This window comes from Vanellus vanellus, assembly GCF_965231255.1.
Source record: "Vanellus vanellus genome assembly, chromosome: 6".
Lineage (NCBI taxonomy): Eukaryota > Metazoa > Chordata > Aves > Charadriiformes > Charadriidae > Vanellus > Vanellus vanellus.
Genome location: NC_138911.1, coordinates 57,348,923 through 57,367,513, shown reverse-complemented (window position 1 = coordinate 57,367,513; position 18,591 = coordinate 57,348,923). Strand labels below are relative to the sequence as shown.

General features: G+C 40.4%; 1 protein-coding gene across 1 annotated transcript in view; it reads right to left on the bottom strand.

Moving 5' to 3' along the window:
- The window catches only part of NUDT14 (nudix hydrolase 14), a 61,778-nt gene extending 45,948 nt beyond the window's left edge, over nt 1-15,830 (bottom strand). Inside the window, exon 1 of the mRNA XM_082485522.1 lies at nt 15,738-15,830. Coding sequence (XP_082341648.1) covers nt 15,738-15,818 — 81 coding nt within the window. The 5' untranslated portion in view covers nt 15,819-15,830. The remainder of the gene's footprint in view (nt 1-15,737) is intronic.
- Between the last annotated feature and the right edge of the window lie 2,761 nt (nt 15,831-18,591).

The window sequence follows — 18,591 nt, the reverse complement described above, 5'->3', positions numbered from 1 at the left end:
CAATTATGTCTGTAGTAGCCATTTCAAGATAGAGTGAGATTCAATATAAGGTACCCATTGCGAGTCCAAGACCCCACAGTAGATGAGAAATCTCACTTGATATTCTTGAACTCCTTCCTGTACTCATCCTGTGTGCTCATCAGTCAAAATATCCTTTCAGCACCTTAGGAAGTGGACTCTGCTTTTGTCCAAATCACATTCCCACAACTTGTGATTCCCCTGACCACTTACTGGTATAGCACCGCACCCTGAAGAATTTTGGACTGCCGAGGACAACCTCGTGCAGAATCTCTTACTCAGAGAGATATCCACCCCACTGACTTGGCCAAGATTTAGGGGTCTTGCCTCATCTATGCAGGCACAGCAGGGAGAGAAGCAAACACAAGTATAGCAAGTAGAAGGAGAAAATGAATCTTAAAATCATCAGTCCCAAGGCAACCACTACGCCTACAAGCATAATTTCTTCTTCATTGCTACCCTAGGTCATGACCCTCATCCAAAAGAGAAAGGAAAGAAACTGTCCTTTCATCATTAATTTCACTATGCCATTCAGGAAAACAACACTGACACCACCATAAAACCACAGTTTAAGCTGCCACTGGTAGTTCAGCCAAATGCTAATCACCACCATCAATTGTCTAATATTTCTCATTACCTCTTTAGTCATTCTGACAAATTCCACTGCAACTTATACATGGTCGGATTAAAATCTTCTCTGGTTGACAAAGAGTCAGCAGAAAAAAACCCTATCCCTCTTCCACCACAGTACGGGACCACTCCATTTTTGGACAGATAATAAAGCTGCATTCAAAAACTATACAGTTGATGAATGCTGTTCTAATTTTAGAAACCAAAGCTACCAATTATGTCACCTGAAGCAGAACACAGGTAAGAAAAAGCCTGTGTATAGACTGTCATATCATTAAAAAAAAAAAAAAAAAACCACAGAAAACAATGTCATGCATAAATTCAAAATTACTTGGCTTTGCAAATGCACCTGTAGAGCAATAGCATGGATCATATAAGTATGATTTTAAAAAGTAATTAACAAAATTATTCATTTATTTATAACCTATAAAGGGCAAGATATTTCTGATACAGAAGTCAAATCAATGCAGGAACAATATAGCTCAATGAACTGTACACCTTGCATCACACACCACTCTGGTATATGCCAACCAAGAACCAGCATTAACAAGACTGACCAAGGTTAGGAGAGATCCTATGCTTCAACAAAGTTGGGAACAAAGCCAGGTGCAGCACCGCAGTGTTTCCATGGTGAAGTAAGAGCAGGGAAGGACGCCTCCTACACACCGAGCCTCACAGGAACTCAAGGTTACTGCTTACTGCAAGTGTTTTCATAGACAAGGTCCCGGGATTTTTAGCATGTCTCCTCAGCAGTATGGAATATTGTGAGCATGTTAAAACCTTTTATTGCCATTTCTGTTGGCTCCTTCAACAGAATACCAAGGCACAAACAACAAAGCTCTAAGACCATGCCATGCAATGGCATGAACCCAGCATAGACAGAACAGCCTAAAATCTTAGACAAAGAACGAAGGTCACAAATTCACTCCGCAGATTCAGCAAGGCCGGTCTGAGGATGAAGAATTAACTTCCACAGGTACTACAGACAATTACACACCTTCCCTTGCGAGACCAAGACACACTTTTCTGACCAAAACGTATACAAAACATAGCACTGCAGAAAGTTGTTTCTCTTCTCTTTCATCCTCTCCCCAAGGCACAACTGTTAGGTGTGGTTTGTCATCCCACTTAATGCAGCACTGGAAGGCATGCCACTGCTCCATCATAAGGGCTGCAGAAGAATGTACAGACAGAGGGGAGGGAAGACAATGCCAACTGGCATTCATCTGGGTTTTTCTGAGAAATACTTCAAAAGCAAATATTCCAACAGTTTTTCCGTTTAGTGAAATAGTTTCCCTGACTAGCTTTTTTCAGCCCCTGGGTGTGATTAAATCTCTACTCTCCCACCCCCCCCTCCCCCCAACATAATTCTTACACTTAAATCTTGACATTTATATTATTACTTTTACAAATTAATCTTTCTCTGTGGCATGTACCATAACGCTCTAGGGAGGCTCATGCGTTCCCATGAGTCTTGTGAGAGCTCTGCCAAGAGCTTTTGACTCCTCGACAGATGAAACAGAAAGAAACGAGATAAAAAGAAACAGGGTTCTCCAGACTGACAGGTCAACCATCTCTCCTCGACAAGAAAAAAGGATGGTTTACAGAAACGATCAGGAAGACAATCGGGTTTCAAATTTGAAGAAACTAACCCATAAGGTACCATAGCAGTCACTTCTGTACTAATGATTACTGACTGGTTTCACTGAATTGGAGGCCAATAATCTCACGTTATTCTTTAACCTGTCTGAGCAGCACAAATCAGATGAGCTACACATCAAATTTTTGGTTGTACAAAGTGCAGCGCTATGGAAATGTCCCTCTAAAGAGCAACGCAAGCCTTGCAGACAAAGTAAGCCAGAAACTGCCTACCTGTGCCCAATATTTTAAAGTGTCAGAATGTTACAATGCTGAAAGCAGAGTGCTAACTGCAGACATCATATGAAATTCTAACACAGATTTGCCCAAAGATTCTATAGACAACTTTTCTTCTAATCCTGCTGCTTCAAAAACTCAACAAGCTTAAGTGGCCAAATAATAAGAAAGGTAGATCTTAAAGCCAAAATGAAGCTGAATGAAGCCAACAGTGATTTCAGCAGTTCAAGATAAGAATATATACAAGAGCTGTATAGGTTCATATCCTAAATAATTTTTTTAATTATTTACAATGTTATACTCAGTATGAAAATTTACCTGTTTCCCCTATATCTTCCACATCTTGACTTCCAGCTCAGTTTGTCAGAACATGTAATTTCTGGTCAAAAAGCACAGAACTGCCGTGACTCCAGTCACCTTACAGAATCACAGAATGATATATGTTGGAAGGGACCTCTGGAGATCGTTATTTTCTAAATAAAAAAATCTGTTAGTCTAATTGCTTTAGGCTTTGCTTAAACAACTCACCAATGAGGAGAACAAAAATATCACTTCATTCAGCAAGGTGGGAATTTCAAAAGTTTATAAAAATACATGCTGAGGATCTTAGTGTCTGGTCAGACCCATTTATAGTCCAGAACCTTTTTATGCAGCAAAACAAAATGCTACATCCATTCCAAGTTCACAAATAACTACTAGAGCTGATTAAAACATCAGCTAAAATGACAAGTATAATTGAAAAGAATCCTTAAAAGAGTAACCCCAAGTAATCAAATTCTATGTAGTTGATTGGATAGTTAATATTCCTATTCCTAATTTAAACGATGTTGTACATCATGAAAATCTTAGAGAATCACTCACATAAAGTTACGCTTTTTGATGATACACAACTTTTCTAAGCATATTGGGCAGAAAATCCAGTAATTACAGTCTTTGCATATTAGACTCTTGGGAAAACCAATTTTCTACATTAAGAATCAGATCTAGAGTCAGAATCACGCATAGATGTAGCTGTTTAACTCCAGAAAGAACTCATGAATTAAAACTGAAACTAAAACATTGAACATTTCTGAAATCTTAAGACGGATAGTGAATAATGAACGGTGTGCTTTATCTGCTTGCTGAGGAATTCTGCTCATCTTTCAAAACAACTGTTTGTATTTGCTTACTAAACATGCACCTTGATCATATGCAGCATGACATATCAGAATGAGCATTGGGCTTAAGAGAATGAAGCTCAAAGTCTCAGAGGAAATGTTGTTTTCTATGTATACTTTTTTCACTTTTTTTTTAATTACCTCTACTACACAGCTCTAAAAAAACAGTATTTACTGTCTGGGAGGACTGTGGAGGGAAAAGAAGGTGGGGAGAGGAAAGTGAGAGGACCAGGTTGCAGAAGAAACACTCATGCCATTACTAGATGATACACTAATGCACTTTGCAAACTCTGAACACGTTGAACATATCTTATACACTGCAACACAAAGAAAAATAACTATCTCAGAAGTACATTAGAATTTGAAGCACGAGGTAGTTAAAAATACCCCAAAGAAGGCATCCCTAAATACCGGGGGAAGAAAATTAAAAAGCACAGTAACTATCACCTACATTTTTATGCTTGTGTACTTTTCCCTCTGTACATTAGGAAAAAAAAAAAACCTCTTGGGAAAAAAAATAATCTTGCAGACATGCACACACACAGAGGGTCACAAAAGCTATGAAAGAGATACTTAACACAAGTTCTTGAGCAGATGACAAGCCATTAAACTTTCACCTTTAGGTAGTTATGATGATCTGATGTCTCTTTTATGATATTTCCCATTTTTTTTAATTAAAATCTACAATGTGTTTAACAAGCAATTCTTCTATCAATCTTTGATGTGTTTTACTTATAAAGCAATGACAGTTTTCAGTTCAGTCTCCTTAAAGTTCCAGAGAAACCATTTTCCACTCACTTGCTTTCAAAGCCTTTAAAACAACTTGATGAAGAACAGCAGCAGGGGGCTAATAGAAGCCAAGGCTTAGTAACAATCTTTAGATTTTTCTCCTAAGACTTTCTCACAGACCCTCCTCACAAAGATCCTCAGGGCTTTTCATCCTCTCCTTTCTCCCCACCCCCCCAAATATCAGTTCAAAGTGACAGATGCAACTAGCTCCACGTTTTGCTATTTTCTTAATTTCACTTTTACCTCTCAATTTTAATAGACTCAACTGAAATCTGATTGCAACAGCGGTGGTCATCTCCTCATATATTTCCATTGGGAAAAAATAATATGCAGAAAGATTCAAGAAGTAACTTGGAAACATCTTCTAATCTGTCATCTATTCTGAAGAGAGCACTGGTACAGAGATATTTACCTGTTGCTTCAAAGTCATATACAACTGGCATTCAATTGATTGAATTAATTAGTGATTTACATACAGTTCTGTGTTTTACTGCAGTATTTCTGAAACCTTCATAATGACTGTGACCCTGTAGACAGTTTAAATCTTGGGATCTAAACTAAAGAACTATGCAAGTCAACTGCAAATAATCTTCAACCACCCTTTAAAAATGGGAACTGCCTGTAACAAATGGTAAGTTTTTCAGTTATAGTTTCATACAAATGTAGAAATCAAAGTTTTATGGAAAACAGAGCTATTAAGATAGTACTTATGCTGATCAGAATCAGTAAAGCATACTTTTTAATCTATGTTGTGCTGCGCTTATCACCATTTTCTTTACAATATTTGTTGATCACTGATACTGGGGAACTTCTGGAACTCCAGAGCTCTATGAACCCTTCAATTGCTGTATTCAAGTAATGCCGCTGTGGTCAAAATACCACACACGGCATTTCTACAGCATGAACAGCTACTTCCACGAAGCAGGGCTATGGGACATGCCTGTTCATCAAAGATTCTTGTTACAATCCCTTGTTCTTTTAAAAACTAGAGCTACAGTCACAGTAGACACAGCTAGGAGCACACAGAGACTAAAGAAGGCCAGATACATCTCTCCTCATCCTGAGGACAGGGGCAGCACATACGAGAGATCTGAGGTCAGGAAAGACAGATGGCGGGCATTCCCATTACAGCTAAGTCACCTCTTGTCCTTACACCATTCAGCTTTGTGTTTTCCAGTTGGTGACTCTCACAGTTTGTGTTTCTACTTTATTTTAGCAAGCTCTTATTTGTAAAACAAACTGGGTGAATACATTGTGGAATAAACTTCTAGATGTCTGAGAACAAATCTTATCGATACTTTCTCAGAGCAATGTCAACAATCATACTTTCTGCATCTCCCCCTTCTGCTAAAGTAACACGCTATTAAAATGTTAACGTGAGATTTTTTTAATGAGATTTTCTTTAAAAATTAAAGAAGAAAACCACAAAAAAACACAGAAGAAACTGTAAGTCAGTCCTATCAGTAAATACACAAAAAGGTTCCGTTGGCTTTCTGAGATAATTATATCATAAATATTGGAAAAGGATCCATCAAGAACATAAACTGAAGAAGTATGAGAAATACAGAAACAATATTCTAAGGAAAAGGAATAGTTATGTTTCATTTTCTACAAGCATACAATCACATTACAGAATTGAAAAAATGTAAGGCTGGAAGTACCTTGCAAGATCACTCAGTACAACTCTCTTTTAACGGTGGCAGGATCAAACATATGTTATGTGAGTGCTATGCATGCCAGATACAGAATATGTGTGAGCATTATCCCGTCAGAGCCTCCATTCAGGCAGTTCCATAATCCAAGCTATTCTACTATTCGTGCAATTTTAGGTTTAAAATAAATACTTGCAATACTATATATGTAATAGCACCGTAAGATTGTTATGCTAGAAGTACATGACCTAGAGTTTGTCATGAATGTTACTGCGGAATAAACATTTTATTAAAATTACCATTATCATCACTTCTTTCTGTATTAGCTTTCAAGTATTAATGCTTACTTCTCCAAGAGGGTAAACTTTTTTTCTCCCATCTATTTTCTATTTTCAGAGAAAGAACTTCTCTCACCTTTAGGAGTTTAGCCTCATTTCCCTATAATGTATTCATCACCGCTCAGCACATCTGTCCCAGCAAATCCCATTTCCTGTTCTATTCATGAGGCTCAGCAACCTGGAGCTTTAGTGATTGCCGCCACACTTTTCCCATGGCCTTCTCACCTCTCACCCCCCCACGCACCCCGCTCCCATTGTTTATCATCTGTTCTCCCCTGCTGCAAACTGCTGTCAGATGTTCACTTATCCCTAATCTTACCCACTGCCTTTGATATTCTTTCTAATCCAACAACCTGTCAACTGGGGCATCAGCCCATGTCCAGACCAGCTGCTCTGTCACAGGCCATAAGATTCCCTCTCAGCTCCAAGAGGTATTTAAAGGATTTTGACACAGCAACCGCAACGTGAAACAAATAATTAATGCCGTTTTGATCAGTGATCGGGGCTTTAGTGTGACATGAGCTGACCACTAAGAAAAACTGAGCTTTACTTTGTTTAAACTTCAGTAAACTTTAGTGTTACTGTATTAACAAGATTTTGATCAATGTCTCAAGGACAGTACCAAAAGTTTTGTTTTAGTTAAAAATTATGAAGAATAATTAATCTGAATGCAAGTCAGAGGGGCAGTTAACTTTATAAGCCTGCTGTGTAGAGCATGCTTATTTATGCAACATCAACGTGTGTAGAGTTCTCAAAGCACGGGAGCTGACCTTTTATGAGTTACAGCTGAAAATACAAATGTATTTTAAATATGGCAGCAGTTGAGGTAAAATTGTTATTTAAAACACAGTTGTACTTTCAGGCATACAATAAAGCCTAGTTTCATCCCATATAGATGATCAAACCCAGACATTTTAAAGAATATTCCCATTTACAGAAAATGTCTAATTTCCATAATAGTCAGATTTGCTGTAAACACTTAAAAGGTTACAATGTTCATCTGCTTTAAACATACCAAATACACATAATGTCATAGTTGAAATTATGATTCAGATGACAGATTTTTGTGTACTGGGAAAAAGAAGTTTCTGCTATTTAAGCAAACATATGTATTTTGATCCAAACTGAAAAACAAATAAAGCACTTAGTTGTTGAAGAACATGAACACTATTTTATTTCTCAGATCTAACTGCAATTACTACAAAAGAGACGGTACCAAACAAGTAAAAAAAAAAGCCTACTTTACACCCTGCAATAGTTGTATTTCACACGCACAAAAAATATAACAAAATCTCAGTGATGGATTTTATAACATGGTTCATTCACTTCAAACTAAACCGTATTCATTCTTAGGGCTTGTCTATACCAGGACATCAAGAAAATGAATCCAAAATAAGTACCTTGATGAACTTGAATTCTGCTAGTTAAACTCCATTAAACCCCTGTGTGGACACAGTCATTCAGTTTAGTTTACTGCTCCCTTAGGGCATGGGCTGGAAAGTTAACATGGATTAAGGTAGGGTACGAATTCAAAGTGCAATCGTACTTTGAAAATGGTTTAACGTAAACAGAATGAGAGTCTTTGTTGTAGAATGAGACATGGAGTTAAACAGGAAAGTCCTGTGTAGACAAGCCCGCGCAGATGAGGCTACTGGATTGGTATTGTCAAAACCAATGGTTTTCAACCTCTTAATCTGCAGACCTGGAAACATCTTCCAGTGAAGCTGCAGACCTTGGTGGCACATTAAAGTCTGCTGATAATTGATCTGCTTTTCTTAGTTGACTCATGTGGATGACTTACAAGTAGTCCAATGGCCCTCAATGAACCCATCAGAAGTAGAAAATACTGGTTTAAGCTAACTAGAACTTATGTACATCCTCCTAATACTCAGTCTTAACTTCATAGCTATTGCACAGTAACCCATGTAGTCTAGATATTGATGACATTAAATGAGATTTTAATGTTCATTTATGCAAATGTAGACACATTTCAGCCCTGTGCAGGGATGCTAGAAAAGATGCTTGACAGAGCCTTATCTTTTCCAATAAGTGCCATTTGCTGCCATAAGTTTGTTAAATCATACTATGACTGACTTAAATATCTGAAGTTTTGTCACTGCCAACTACTTTTTATATATTTACTTCAAAGAACCCTACATTCACTAGTCAAAGCATGGTGGCTAAAAAAATTAATACAAAATAATATTCACCAAAACAAAACCAAGTATTGGTGTTCTTTTCAACTACTACTCTTATTAACAGATTCTTCTCATTTCCTCCTTTAGTAATTCATAGACGTCTCCTACAAAAATAACTTGTACAATTTCCAGAGCTGAATTCAAAGTATATGGCAGAGCCAAAAGCAGATACACCTAGATTCCTTAATTTCTTTTCTTAAACCTGTGCTCTAATTGCAAAGAATGCTGTTTCTCTCAAAGGAAATTATGTTCCCTTGGTATTTAACTCCCTAATGCTGTTGTTGCAAAAACTTCACGTTTCTTCTCTTTCACCCATATAAAAGAATTATACTGCATTTCAATCATAACTCCCAGTTAACACAGGAGCAGTCAGATCAAAAATCTGTCTCATCCAGGATCCTACCTCTAGCAGAAGCCAAGAGGCCTAAGGAAGAATATATTGTTAAAACACTCTTAGCCTCCTGCAATTTGCAGCTCTAAGACTTCCTGAGCTAGAAGCTGTATGTTTGCATTTAAGATTAATACTATATACTGACATAACAGACTTGACAAGTTGAAGAAAATGAAACAAATCTTGCAGCGAAAATGGCATCTCCTTTTATTGCACTACTGCTTTGTAAAAATGAACTGCAAATAAATGTATTACTCAGTAGCATATTTCCTACTGCTGGAGCCTTTTGAAGATTCAACAGAAGACTTACTTGTTTGAACAGGTAACTTAAAAATCTGTTTACTCCCTCAACAGCATCATTTTTAACTGTCAAAACAGAAAAGAATGTTTTATGTTTATAAAAAAGCAGATGGAAGTTCCAGAGAATATTTCAGGCAGCTGGGCACATTCATGTTGCTATTACCATATAAAAAAAAATCTGAATGTAAAATCAGATTGTTAGTATTATTGTAACACTGCACCGCTTTGCTTTTTTCATCTTAAAAGTTTTCATGACATTAATGATACAGGCCTCACTTCTCTCTGCACATATACATAGAATCAGGGGTTTAATCTTCATGACATCTCCAAGACAGTTAAATTGTAAGGCGCAGAAATGGAGTGGTTGCTCATGGTCACAAAAGAAAGCAGTAGCAAATCTAAGATTAGAAATAAGAAATTGCTTCTTCATTGATGAATGGTGCACTACTCCTGAAGTACATTTTCTACTCATTATAAAGTTCATGATGTGTTAAAATCTACTATAGTCTTGAAAATTACTTTAGAATGACTGTGAAACTGAGATTATAGCTGAAATCCCTTAATACTGAATGAAAACATCATGCATCAAAATGAAATCAAAGGGAGCATTTTTCATGTTTAACTTCAAAATGAATGATTCTAAACATTAAATTAATAGAGAAAATGTGATGCTCAGGCACTGGACTCCTCTGAAGCGTGAAAGGAACATAAAACTCATAAGAGAACAAATAGTTCCAATTTACCACTACTGACTGTATGGTTCTGCCGATATACATGGTGTTTTTGAGGTTTATCCCACATCATTGAAACAGATGCCCATTCACCATTCCACAGATTCAAAATACAAACTCACACACATACTGGGAAAATTACTGACAGTTGATATTAGTCTAGTAGCAAACTTCTAAAAAGGTCCTGGGCAGAATGCACATATATGTTTATACAATGCAAGGAAACAGTGGCAAGAGCTCCCTTGCCAGAACAACCTTCAAAAACAAAGCTATAGGAGACTGGGCTAGATCCACAAAGGCTTTGATATGCAAGCTCCGGGCAAAAGTGTCTGTAACAGCTCAAGGTATTATTCCCCCAGCTCGATGCTTCCCCCCAGCTGATGCTCTGCCTCCCCTTGAAGGATACTGTCCCCAGCATAGAGGTCACCAAAAAGAATACGCAAAGGCACTTCACTTAGTCCCATGCAAAGGTCAGTAATTTAACTTAAAGGACTGATGGAGGTGGGTTTGAACTGGAAGAGCAGAGTTAGAGCTGGAGCAAAACTACTTTCCTTTCTGCCGATTCTCAGAGGGTAATAACCGCTAGCACGGGGACAAGCAATTGCATGCAGTAACTTCTTAAATTACTACACAATTCAGCAGAGCTCTCTCTCTCAAAACCCTGTGTTAGGGTCCAAATCCAACATGCAGAACCACTGAAATCCCTGCTGATTAAGAAGACTACGTTGAATCCAGATTCCCATTTGGATACTTAATGCTGCCCCAAATCCTAACAACTCTGCACAACTGTTACTACACAGAGTCCACTTCATGACTTAGTCTCAGCAGAATTCTTAAACTTGGTAATTCTTTTTTTGTCTAATATATAGGCCAGTGCCTGGCTAACATACACAAAAGAGAGCTGAAGATTTACACACAAATGTGTTTCCCAGCAGTGAGCACTCTCCTGTGATGTGGGAAGCAATATTAATTGAAGCAAGATCTTACAGCCTGACTCTACCACATCCCAGGGAAATGCCCTAGCCCTTGGGCATTGAGTTAATCTCTCATTAGCCATCCCTCTGGTCTCTTGAATAAATTATTTATGAAAAGCAGAAAAACTTCAATAGGAAAAAGTGAAAAGAGATTTACCATGGAATTCTGGTAAAGAAGCCAATTCTTCAGGAGGTGATATATGTTTTTTTAAAAAAAAAAGCCACTTCAGACAACAAAAAAATTTGCACTTTGGGGTCAAGTACACATTCAATCTAGCCAGATGCTATCCTATATGTGAGATGAACAAATTCTCTTCTTTCAGTACCAAGCAGAACAAAAATACATAAACAGGATTGCTACTGACAAAATGACGAGGATATTTATCAGGCTATGTGAGGTACTTTGTCCATCTCTCACTCTCAGGCTACCCCACTTAAAATAACGTGGCTTACTTGACTGAGGGCCCCATCTTGAGGAAAGGGTTGACAGCTGGAAACCCCAAGTAGAAAGTGAGGTCCACTTTGAGGTACTGTTAGATGTCTATTTTGAAGAACATGGTTTTAAACTGTATCTTACCCCTCCACGTTGGCGCTAACCAAATCTGCCTACAGCTTGCTGAATTCCATGACTTCTTTATTGAGCTTCTGTTTCTACCTTTGAACTACACAAAGACAGAACAAATAATTTAAAAAAATGGTTGGTACAGTGATTTGTCTGGAGAGCCAGGCTACTCCCCAAAACTTGGATGCCTAACTCCAAGCTGCATGTTGCCTCCATCCACACAGTTTGAAAACTAGACTTCTTTCAGAAGGGTGTACGCTTATTTTATGCTTTACAAGAATATAAATAATAAATATGCAGCACTCATTACTTTTATTTAAAACAATATGGGTGGACAGAGGAAGAGAAAGATGAAAGACCTCATACAAAAAGATCTCATGACCCTCTCTATTAGAAGAGCAGATCCACCATGGGCATAAATTGCTGTAACTTCAGGAACTCCTAAGAATTATGACAATCCTCACTACAGTGAAATAGCCAGAAACCTACATTTTCTTCTCATAATCTTCTGGAAGAGTATTTCTAAATGTAACCACATGCAACAGGTCCAATCCAAAGGACAACTCAAGCCCTTGGAACAAGGGGAACTTAGGACTTGAGCACAAACCTAGAAAGATACTGCTGGAGTTTTGTCTAACGTGATAGTAACTGCCTGGCTTGATTTTAAATATATACAACTCTGCTCCTCTGTGTGTCCATAACTCCTTGTCTGAACATCCAGATACCCAAGGAAAATACTCAGCTGGCCGAAACACTAATCCAATCTTTGGGGCTACAATTTTGGATCTGTTAAGTGCCTCTGATGAACAGGTAGACAACCATCTGAATCTCTGACTCCACTCTTGATCAGGTGTGACCACAATCTTCTTCAGATGTGTAACCTCAGTGGGCTTACAACAGTATTTCCTCAGCATTTTGTTTAGATTTCACCCCACTCCAGGATCCCGTTCTGATGTCTTGTGGATTTCTGGTGGTCGGCAAACCTGCTCAACCAACTGTGGTTTACAACTCAGTGGGGTGCAGGTGGAATGGAGAAAAACAGACTTGTAGGGTAAACTGTGATGTAAATCACCTATATTTAAATTTATGTTTAACTGTTGAAACCGAACTGGTTTAGCTATAGTGATGGGATCAAAATTACCTCCACAAAAGTAGTGTAATTTTTACATGAAATTTCTTAGAATCAATGCTGTAACATATGCATTCATGATGAAATGTCTACAAAACAATGCTGTAACATGTGTTCATGAATGTTTTATTTCTAAGATTATTTCTATTTTTAAGATTATTTCTATCTTAAAATCACATGTATGTAAAAATTCTTTCAAGTTCTTGCTCATACAGAAAAGTAATAGTTGTAAAAAACCAAACTAATAAAATAAAAATATCTCATTCTATATACATCCTTGGACAGAGAAGTTTATTGAAATATCAATGCCTGTTTTAGGCACATATCTGTTTGAAAATAGATTTCAAAATCTTAGTCTTTAAGGCCTATATTATCCTTCATCAATATTATCTAACACAAAAATATGCCTTAATTAATCTTTTTCAGATTACAATGAATTATAGGAGACATGTTATAGCTTCACAAAAAGTACCTGCAAAATCACCTCACACCTTCACGTTACAGCATGACACCACATATTGTATAAAGTAAATATCCAAATGAGTTTCAGTTTTCATAGTGCAACAAATGCCTTTATTGAAATTCTCCTCATTTAAATTGTTCTGTTAGTCAGAAAGACTTTTTTTATTAGATTTGGTATAAGTTCAGCAAGCAAGTGCAGGGAATTCATGGAGGGGGAAAACAAGTTGTACTCTAAGATAAAGCATGAATTAGAAGAAAAGTTTCTTTCTTTCTTCTAGCTAGTGAATACAAAAGAGTTGGACAAGGGGAAGATCTACCCAGCATAAAACCATTAAGATCAAGGACTAGATTTCGGAAATAATTTTCAGTTTTAGATGAGTGGTGGAATTTTCTAAAATTCTTAAGCAGATCAGGCACCTAACTCCCTTAGATTTAAGACACTTAACTGTTTAAGTATTTAATGGGGTTTTCAGTAGGCCTAAATGCCTTTGAGACAATTAGTCAAATGAATAAAAATATTTAGCATTTTCTCTGGTTAGTAAGTCAGTTTTTAAATGCAAAATGTGTTTTTAATAAACGTAGGGCCTGTCTCCCAGGTCAGGTGCAGACAGTTGTGCACTCGTTGAGCTTATGTTCTCAGTAGGCTGGACACAAGCCAGCTTCTGTACAGATGCCATATAAACTAGACTTTTGTGTTCATTTTAAGATAGTGCTGTGAGAAGCAATCTCTGCCTTCAACCAGCCCCCAAACACTCATCCCTTACCATCTCCAGTCTGCCAGCATAACCATTTGAACTGAATCAGAGACCTTGTTTAGGTTAAAACTAACTTATTTTTTTGGCCAGATTAGGTTTGACCTGGACCAGATTCCCTGATCCAGCTCACTGTTGCTGCACAAACACTGTGCAAGGAGAGGAAGTAGCAAGATGTGCAGAAAGGGCAAGCCTACTTCTTTTGGGGGCAATGCTGGTCTCTCTCAAATCACAGCATGTGACCAAACACATCCTGATTTTTTCTTTACCATACTCATCATATTTAAGGCACTTGTATTCAATTAAAAGTAATTTTGTAATACTGTTTTGTACATTTTAATTAAAACCCATTTTTCATGTAAATAGAGCATGACTCAGAAATGAAAATTAAATTAAGAAGTAAGATTTGTCACTTATAAACTAAGCCAGCAAAAATTCAGAACGTGAAAGAATGTTCTTCAGGTTTTCTTCTGATATCTAAAATTCAGTGTAAAGCTTTCAGCTGTTCACAAATCAAAATGTTTTACTTAACCAATGAGAAGAGGAAAATCACGTACAAAATGTATTTAAAAAAGGTAAAAAATACCAGTTCATCTGCTTTGATGCAAGTTATCCGAACCCTTGCTTTTTCTTTTCTATACCTTATCTCACTGTTGGACTTAAACACACCTCCGCTGCATACATTCCCTCTTCTGCCTTTCCAACTGATGCAATTAGAAGCAAAGCAAGGAAGGAGTAAGAGAAGATGTGGTTTTCAGCATGCATTTCTAGGGCTGTCCAAATTCTTCTGCATTCCCACTTCCACCCCTCTAGCTGGGTAAAACTTCACCCTGGACCAGCCAAGGCCGCATCGTCAGCTAGAGAAACAACTGGGTTTGTGCGTGACCTCACTGGCTGAAAACGTTCAAGGAACGTGCACCCCTTTACACTGTGTGAAGCGACTTTCCTTTCACGCCTTTTATTCCTGCCGCTGTTGGAGGTACCAGATCTCACGCATCCTGTGAAAGGTGACTCATGTTGATACAAACACGATAAGGAATGGGATTTCCATCCCTGCTTCCCACTCGCTGGCGCTGGGGCTGGCCTGGCCGAGCGGAGGCACAACTTGTCAATGTTCAGTAAAAATGTGCCGCGCTGAGGGCTGGCCAGCAACAATGGGCTCGATCTGCCAACTCAGCACCAAAGCAAGGCCCAAAGCAAGAGCTGCCCCGCTCAAAGGTGAACCAAAAATAAACCAGAACGGGGTTCAGGAAACAGCCCTGGACCCCGCTGAAGTAGCAGGCACCCGGGGGCACGACGCACCCATGGAGGAGCTGGGGTTGGGTGGCACACCTCAAGGCAGTGCCCTCCACGGGCACCGCATCCTTCGGGCTGCTCCACTGCCCACTTAAAGCCCCACCCTCCCCGCCGGCCAGGGGAGGCCGCGGCGGGCGGACAGGGGCTGATCAGCCGCCTGAGGGGCGGTACGGGGCGGGAGGGCGCCATGAGGCTGAGGCGCACCCTCCTCCGGCGACACCGCCAGGGCCCCAAAATGGCGGAGGCGGGGGTGGAGAAGGGGGGGGGGGGGTGGGGTGGGTGGTGACAGCACACCAGAGGGGCCCGCGGACCGGCCGGCTCCTTCTCCTTCGGCCTCCTGCTTCTCCGAGCCGCGACGAAGCTGGAGAGGCCCCGCCGCCCGGCCGCGGCGGAGGGAAGGGGCGGGGGGACGGGACGGCCCGGCCCGGCCGTGAGGGAAGGGGCTGGGCGGGCGCTGAGGAGCGAGCCGCCGGCAGCACTCACCTGCCGGTAACAGAGGCGGAAAGGCCGTAGGTAGAGGGAGGAGGTGCAGGGTTTGAGCTCCAGCTCCTCGATGGCCTCCATCCCTGCCGGGGGGGCAGCAGCCGCCAGGAGGTGGAGGAGGAGGAGGAGGAAGGGGAGAGGCGTGCGCAGCCGCTGGCGGCCGGGCCGAGGGCGGCGGGCAGGGCCAGGCCGGGCCGAGGGCGGCGGGCAGGGCCAGGCCGGGCCGAGCCGGGCAGGGCCGGGCTGCAGCGCAGAGCCTGCGGCAGTGCCCGCGGCCGTGTGGGAGGCAGCCGGCTGCAGCGCAGGGCCGGGCCCCCGGCGCGGTACGGAGTCCGGCTGCTCCCTCCCTTGCAGGCCGGCCCGCGGAGAGGTGACGGTCGGGGTTGCGGCGATCTCCTGCCCTCTTCCCTCAGAGAAGAACCGAAATGCTGGGTTTCACCTCCAAAATGGGGACGCGGCAGCAGCACACAGGGGCCTTGTCGCCTTTGCTCTGTAAAAACACCCGTTTGTGATGCTGTTTTCTCACAAGGTTGGCGAGTGTTCTCCGGGGGCTGGGTGTTTCCACACATTACACCAAAATTCATGGGATACTCCTGCACTAAACAAAAAACAAGCCCCCTCCTCTGAAGACCTGATGTAACCTACGTGCTGAACTTTGCCACGGGTTGCCCCGATCCTGGACCTAGGTCAGGTTTTTCAGGATGAGGACCTTGCTGTTCAATCTATTACATGTGCCTACGTGGTGTTTTCATGCCAAAATGGGAGTTGTGTGCATGGTGTGGGAAATGCAGGTACAAATACTGGGAAAATTGGTAACCTGCGGTGTCGTTCAGTGCTTCTCAAACTTTCCCTCTTGGGGTCAGCTTCCAGTCCTGGCCACGCACCCACCCCTTGGCAGAAGAGTAAAATGCAGGTTCATTAGACTCATCTGGCTGTTTTCAACAACAAAGTTACAAAATAATTACCCTCTCCCCTTTTACTTGATTTTTTTAAACAAATCACTATTAGATTTAATAAGTTCCTGATTATCATAGGAGTTTGATCATCATTGTGCAACATTAGGTTAGATTCCCCATGGTGTTTCAATATTCCTGATAATGATTTTCTAGATTCATGAGCAACAGAGCTCACAGTTTGTCATGGTCATTATCTCTGATACATGTTCATTTGCCATGTAGATTTTCCACTGTACGACTGTTTTAGTTGCTATATAAATCAAATTATTTTGTCAATGTATTGACCGCACTGAGAATAATCTGAAATTTCTTGCATCTCTTTCTTTTTTTCTCTCCTAATCTACTTCCGCTGCATCACCAAGAAACTTTATTATCTTGTCATGTGGTTGTAAGAATCTTAGCAGTATAGCTAAAAAGAACAGAACTAGCAATTACAAAACTCGCTATGAAGTAAATGAGGCAGCACTTACATTGCAGAATACTTACCATCAGTTCTGATAGCTCAAGTGACAAAAATATGTTTGGTGGCACTGAAAAGTGTGTTTTTAAAAGTATATTTGCAAAGCTATCATAATAAACAGGCAACTAAATGTATTTTATTAACTGACTTTGAAAATATTTGTGTAACTCTATTTGCATCATTAGATATGCCTCTATAATTCTGTTTTTTCAGAATGATCTTGAGGTCATTCAGAGCTCCTGGGAACTTAAGCTATATTTTTCTATTAAATTACTTCAGTCTTCCAAGTCCAATTTAAGTATAAACACAGTTTCCATGCACAGCAAGTTTACAGTATCTCTGTTTGCTTATGTTAAAAGTTACTGGCTACCCAGGTCGGTTCAGCCAGTTAGATTGCCCTCTTCAATAAACATTCTGACACCACTTTAAGGTTTTGAGTGTGTGCGTGTTTTGGGGAATGTGTCATAGCGTGTGATGGATTGCTTATTCCATTCTTAGTCTTAGGTGGGAAGCTTTTGGGCTTGTGATGTGTCACAGACCTGATCTTGCTAAGGTACCTGGAACAGTTGTTGCAGGAAAATGCATTCCAGGGTGCTCTAGTGTTGCAGTCGCAATTGAAAGTTGTAGGCTTTATTGGAAAATGTGATTATGCTAGCTGAACTAAGGATGAGATTGAGGGGCTGCCTTAGTGTTACCATTTTACAGGTGAAACCTGAGTGAGAAAATACATGAAAAATATGTCCTGCATAGTGGGACTAGTGTTGAGCAGCTGGACCTGAATTTCATTACAATTCTTCATTAAGGCCTAGATACCCAGTGCAGCAAGTGGCATTGCTTTTGCTAGTCCAGGAACACTCCTGGGAAGACAATGACCCTCAGCTCCCACTTATTCCCATGGGCAATAACGAAGGGGAATAACTTAGTTTTGGATGAGTGAAATGCACTCCTGCTTTCCTGTTCCCTTGCACGACTTTTGTAGCTTGCCTATGCTGACTGGCGCAGTGACTTTGACCTGGCTCTAAATGCACTGCCTTCACAGCAAGAAGTATGAGAGGATACAATGCAGAGATTCTACTCAGCAGCTTGGGTCAGGGGTCAGGAGAGCTGTGCTCACAGATAAGTCCCACCAGGGCAGACGTGCCCACCATGCACTCACCGCTTCTGCTGGAGTAACGTGATTCCAGAGGACGTTGACAGACCAGGCACATTTGCTCAGACGGAGCACTGCCCCGAATGGATTTATAAGCTGGGGTAACCATCAGCTTGCAGATCTCTGGAACTACTCTGTTGTGTGTTACTTGACATCCCTGTGTGTCTGCTCATTTTTTAAAGCAGAAGTACTAGTGGTGGTGTTCCTCCAGAAACTTGTGAAAATAGACATTCATAATTCCAAGGTGTTCAAGTACTGTGTTCATGCCTGTTAGCTTCAGTGAGATGG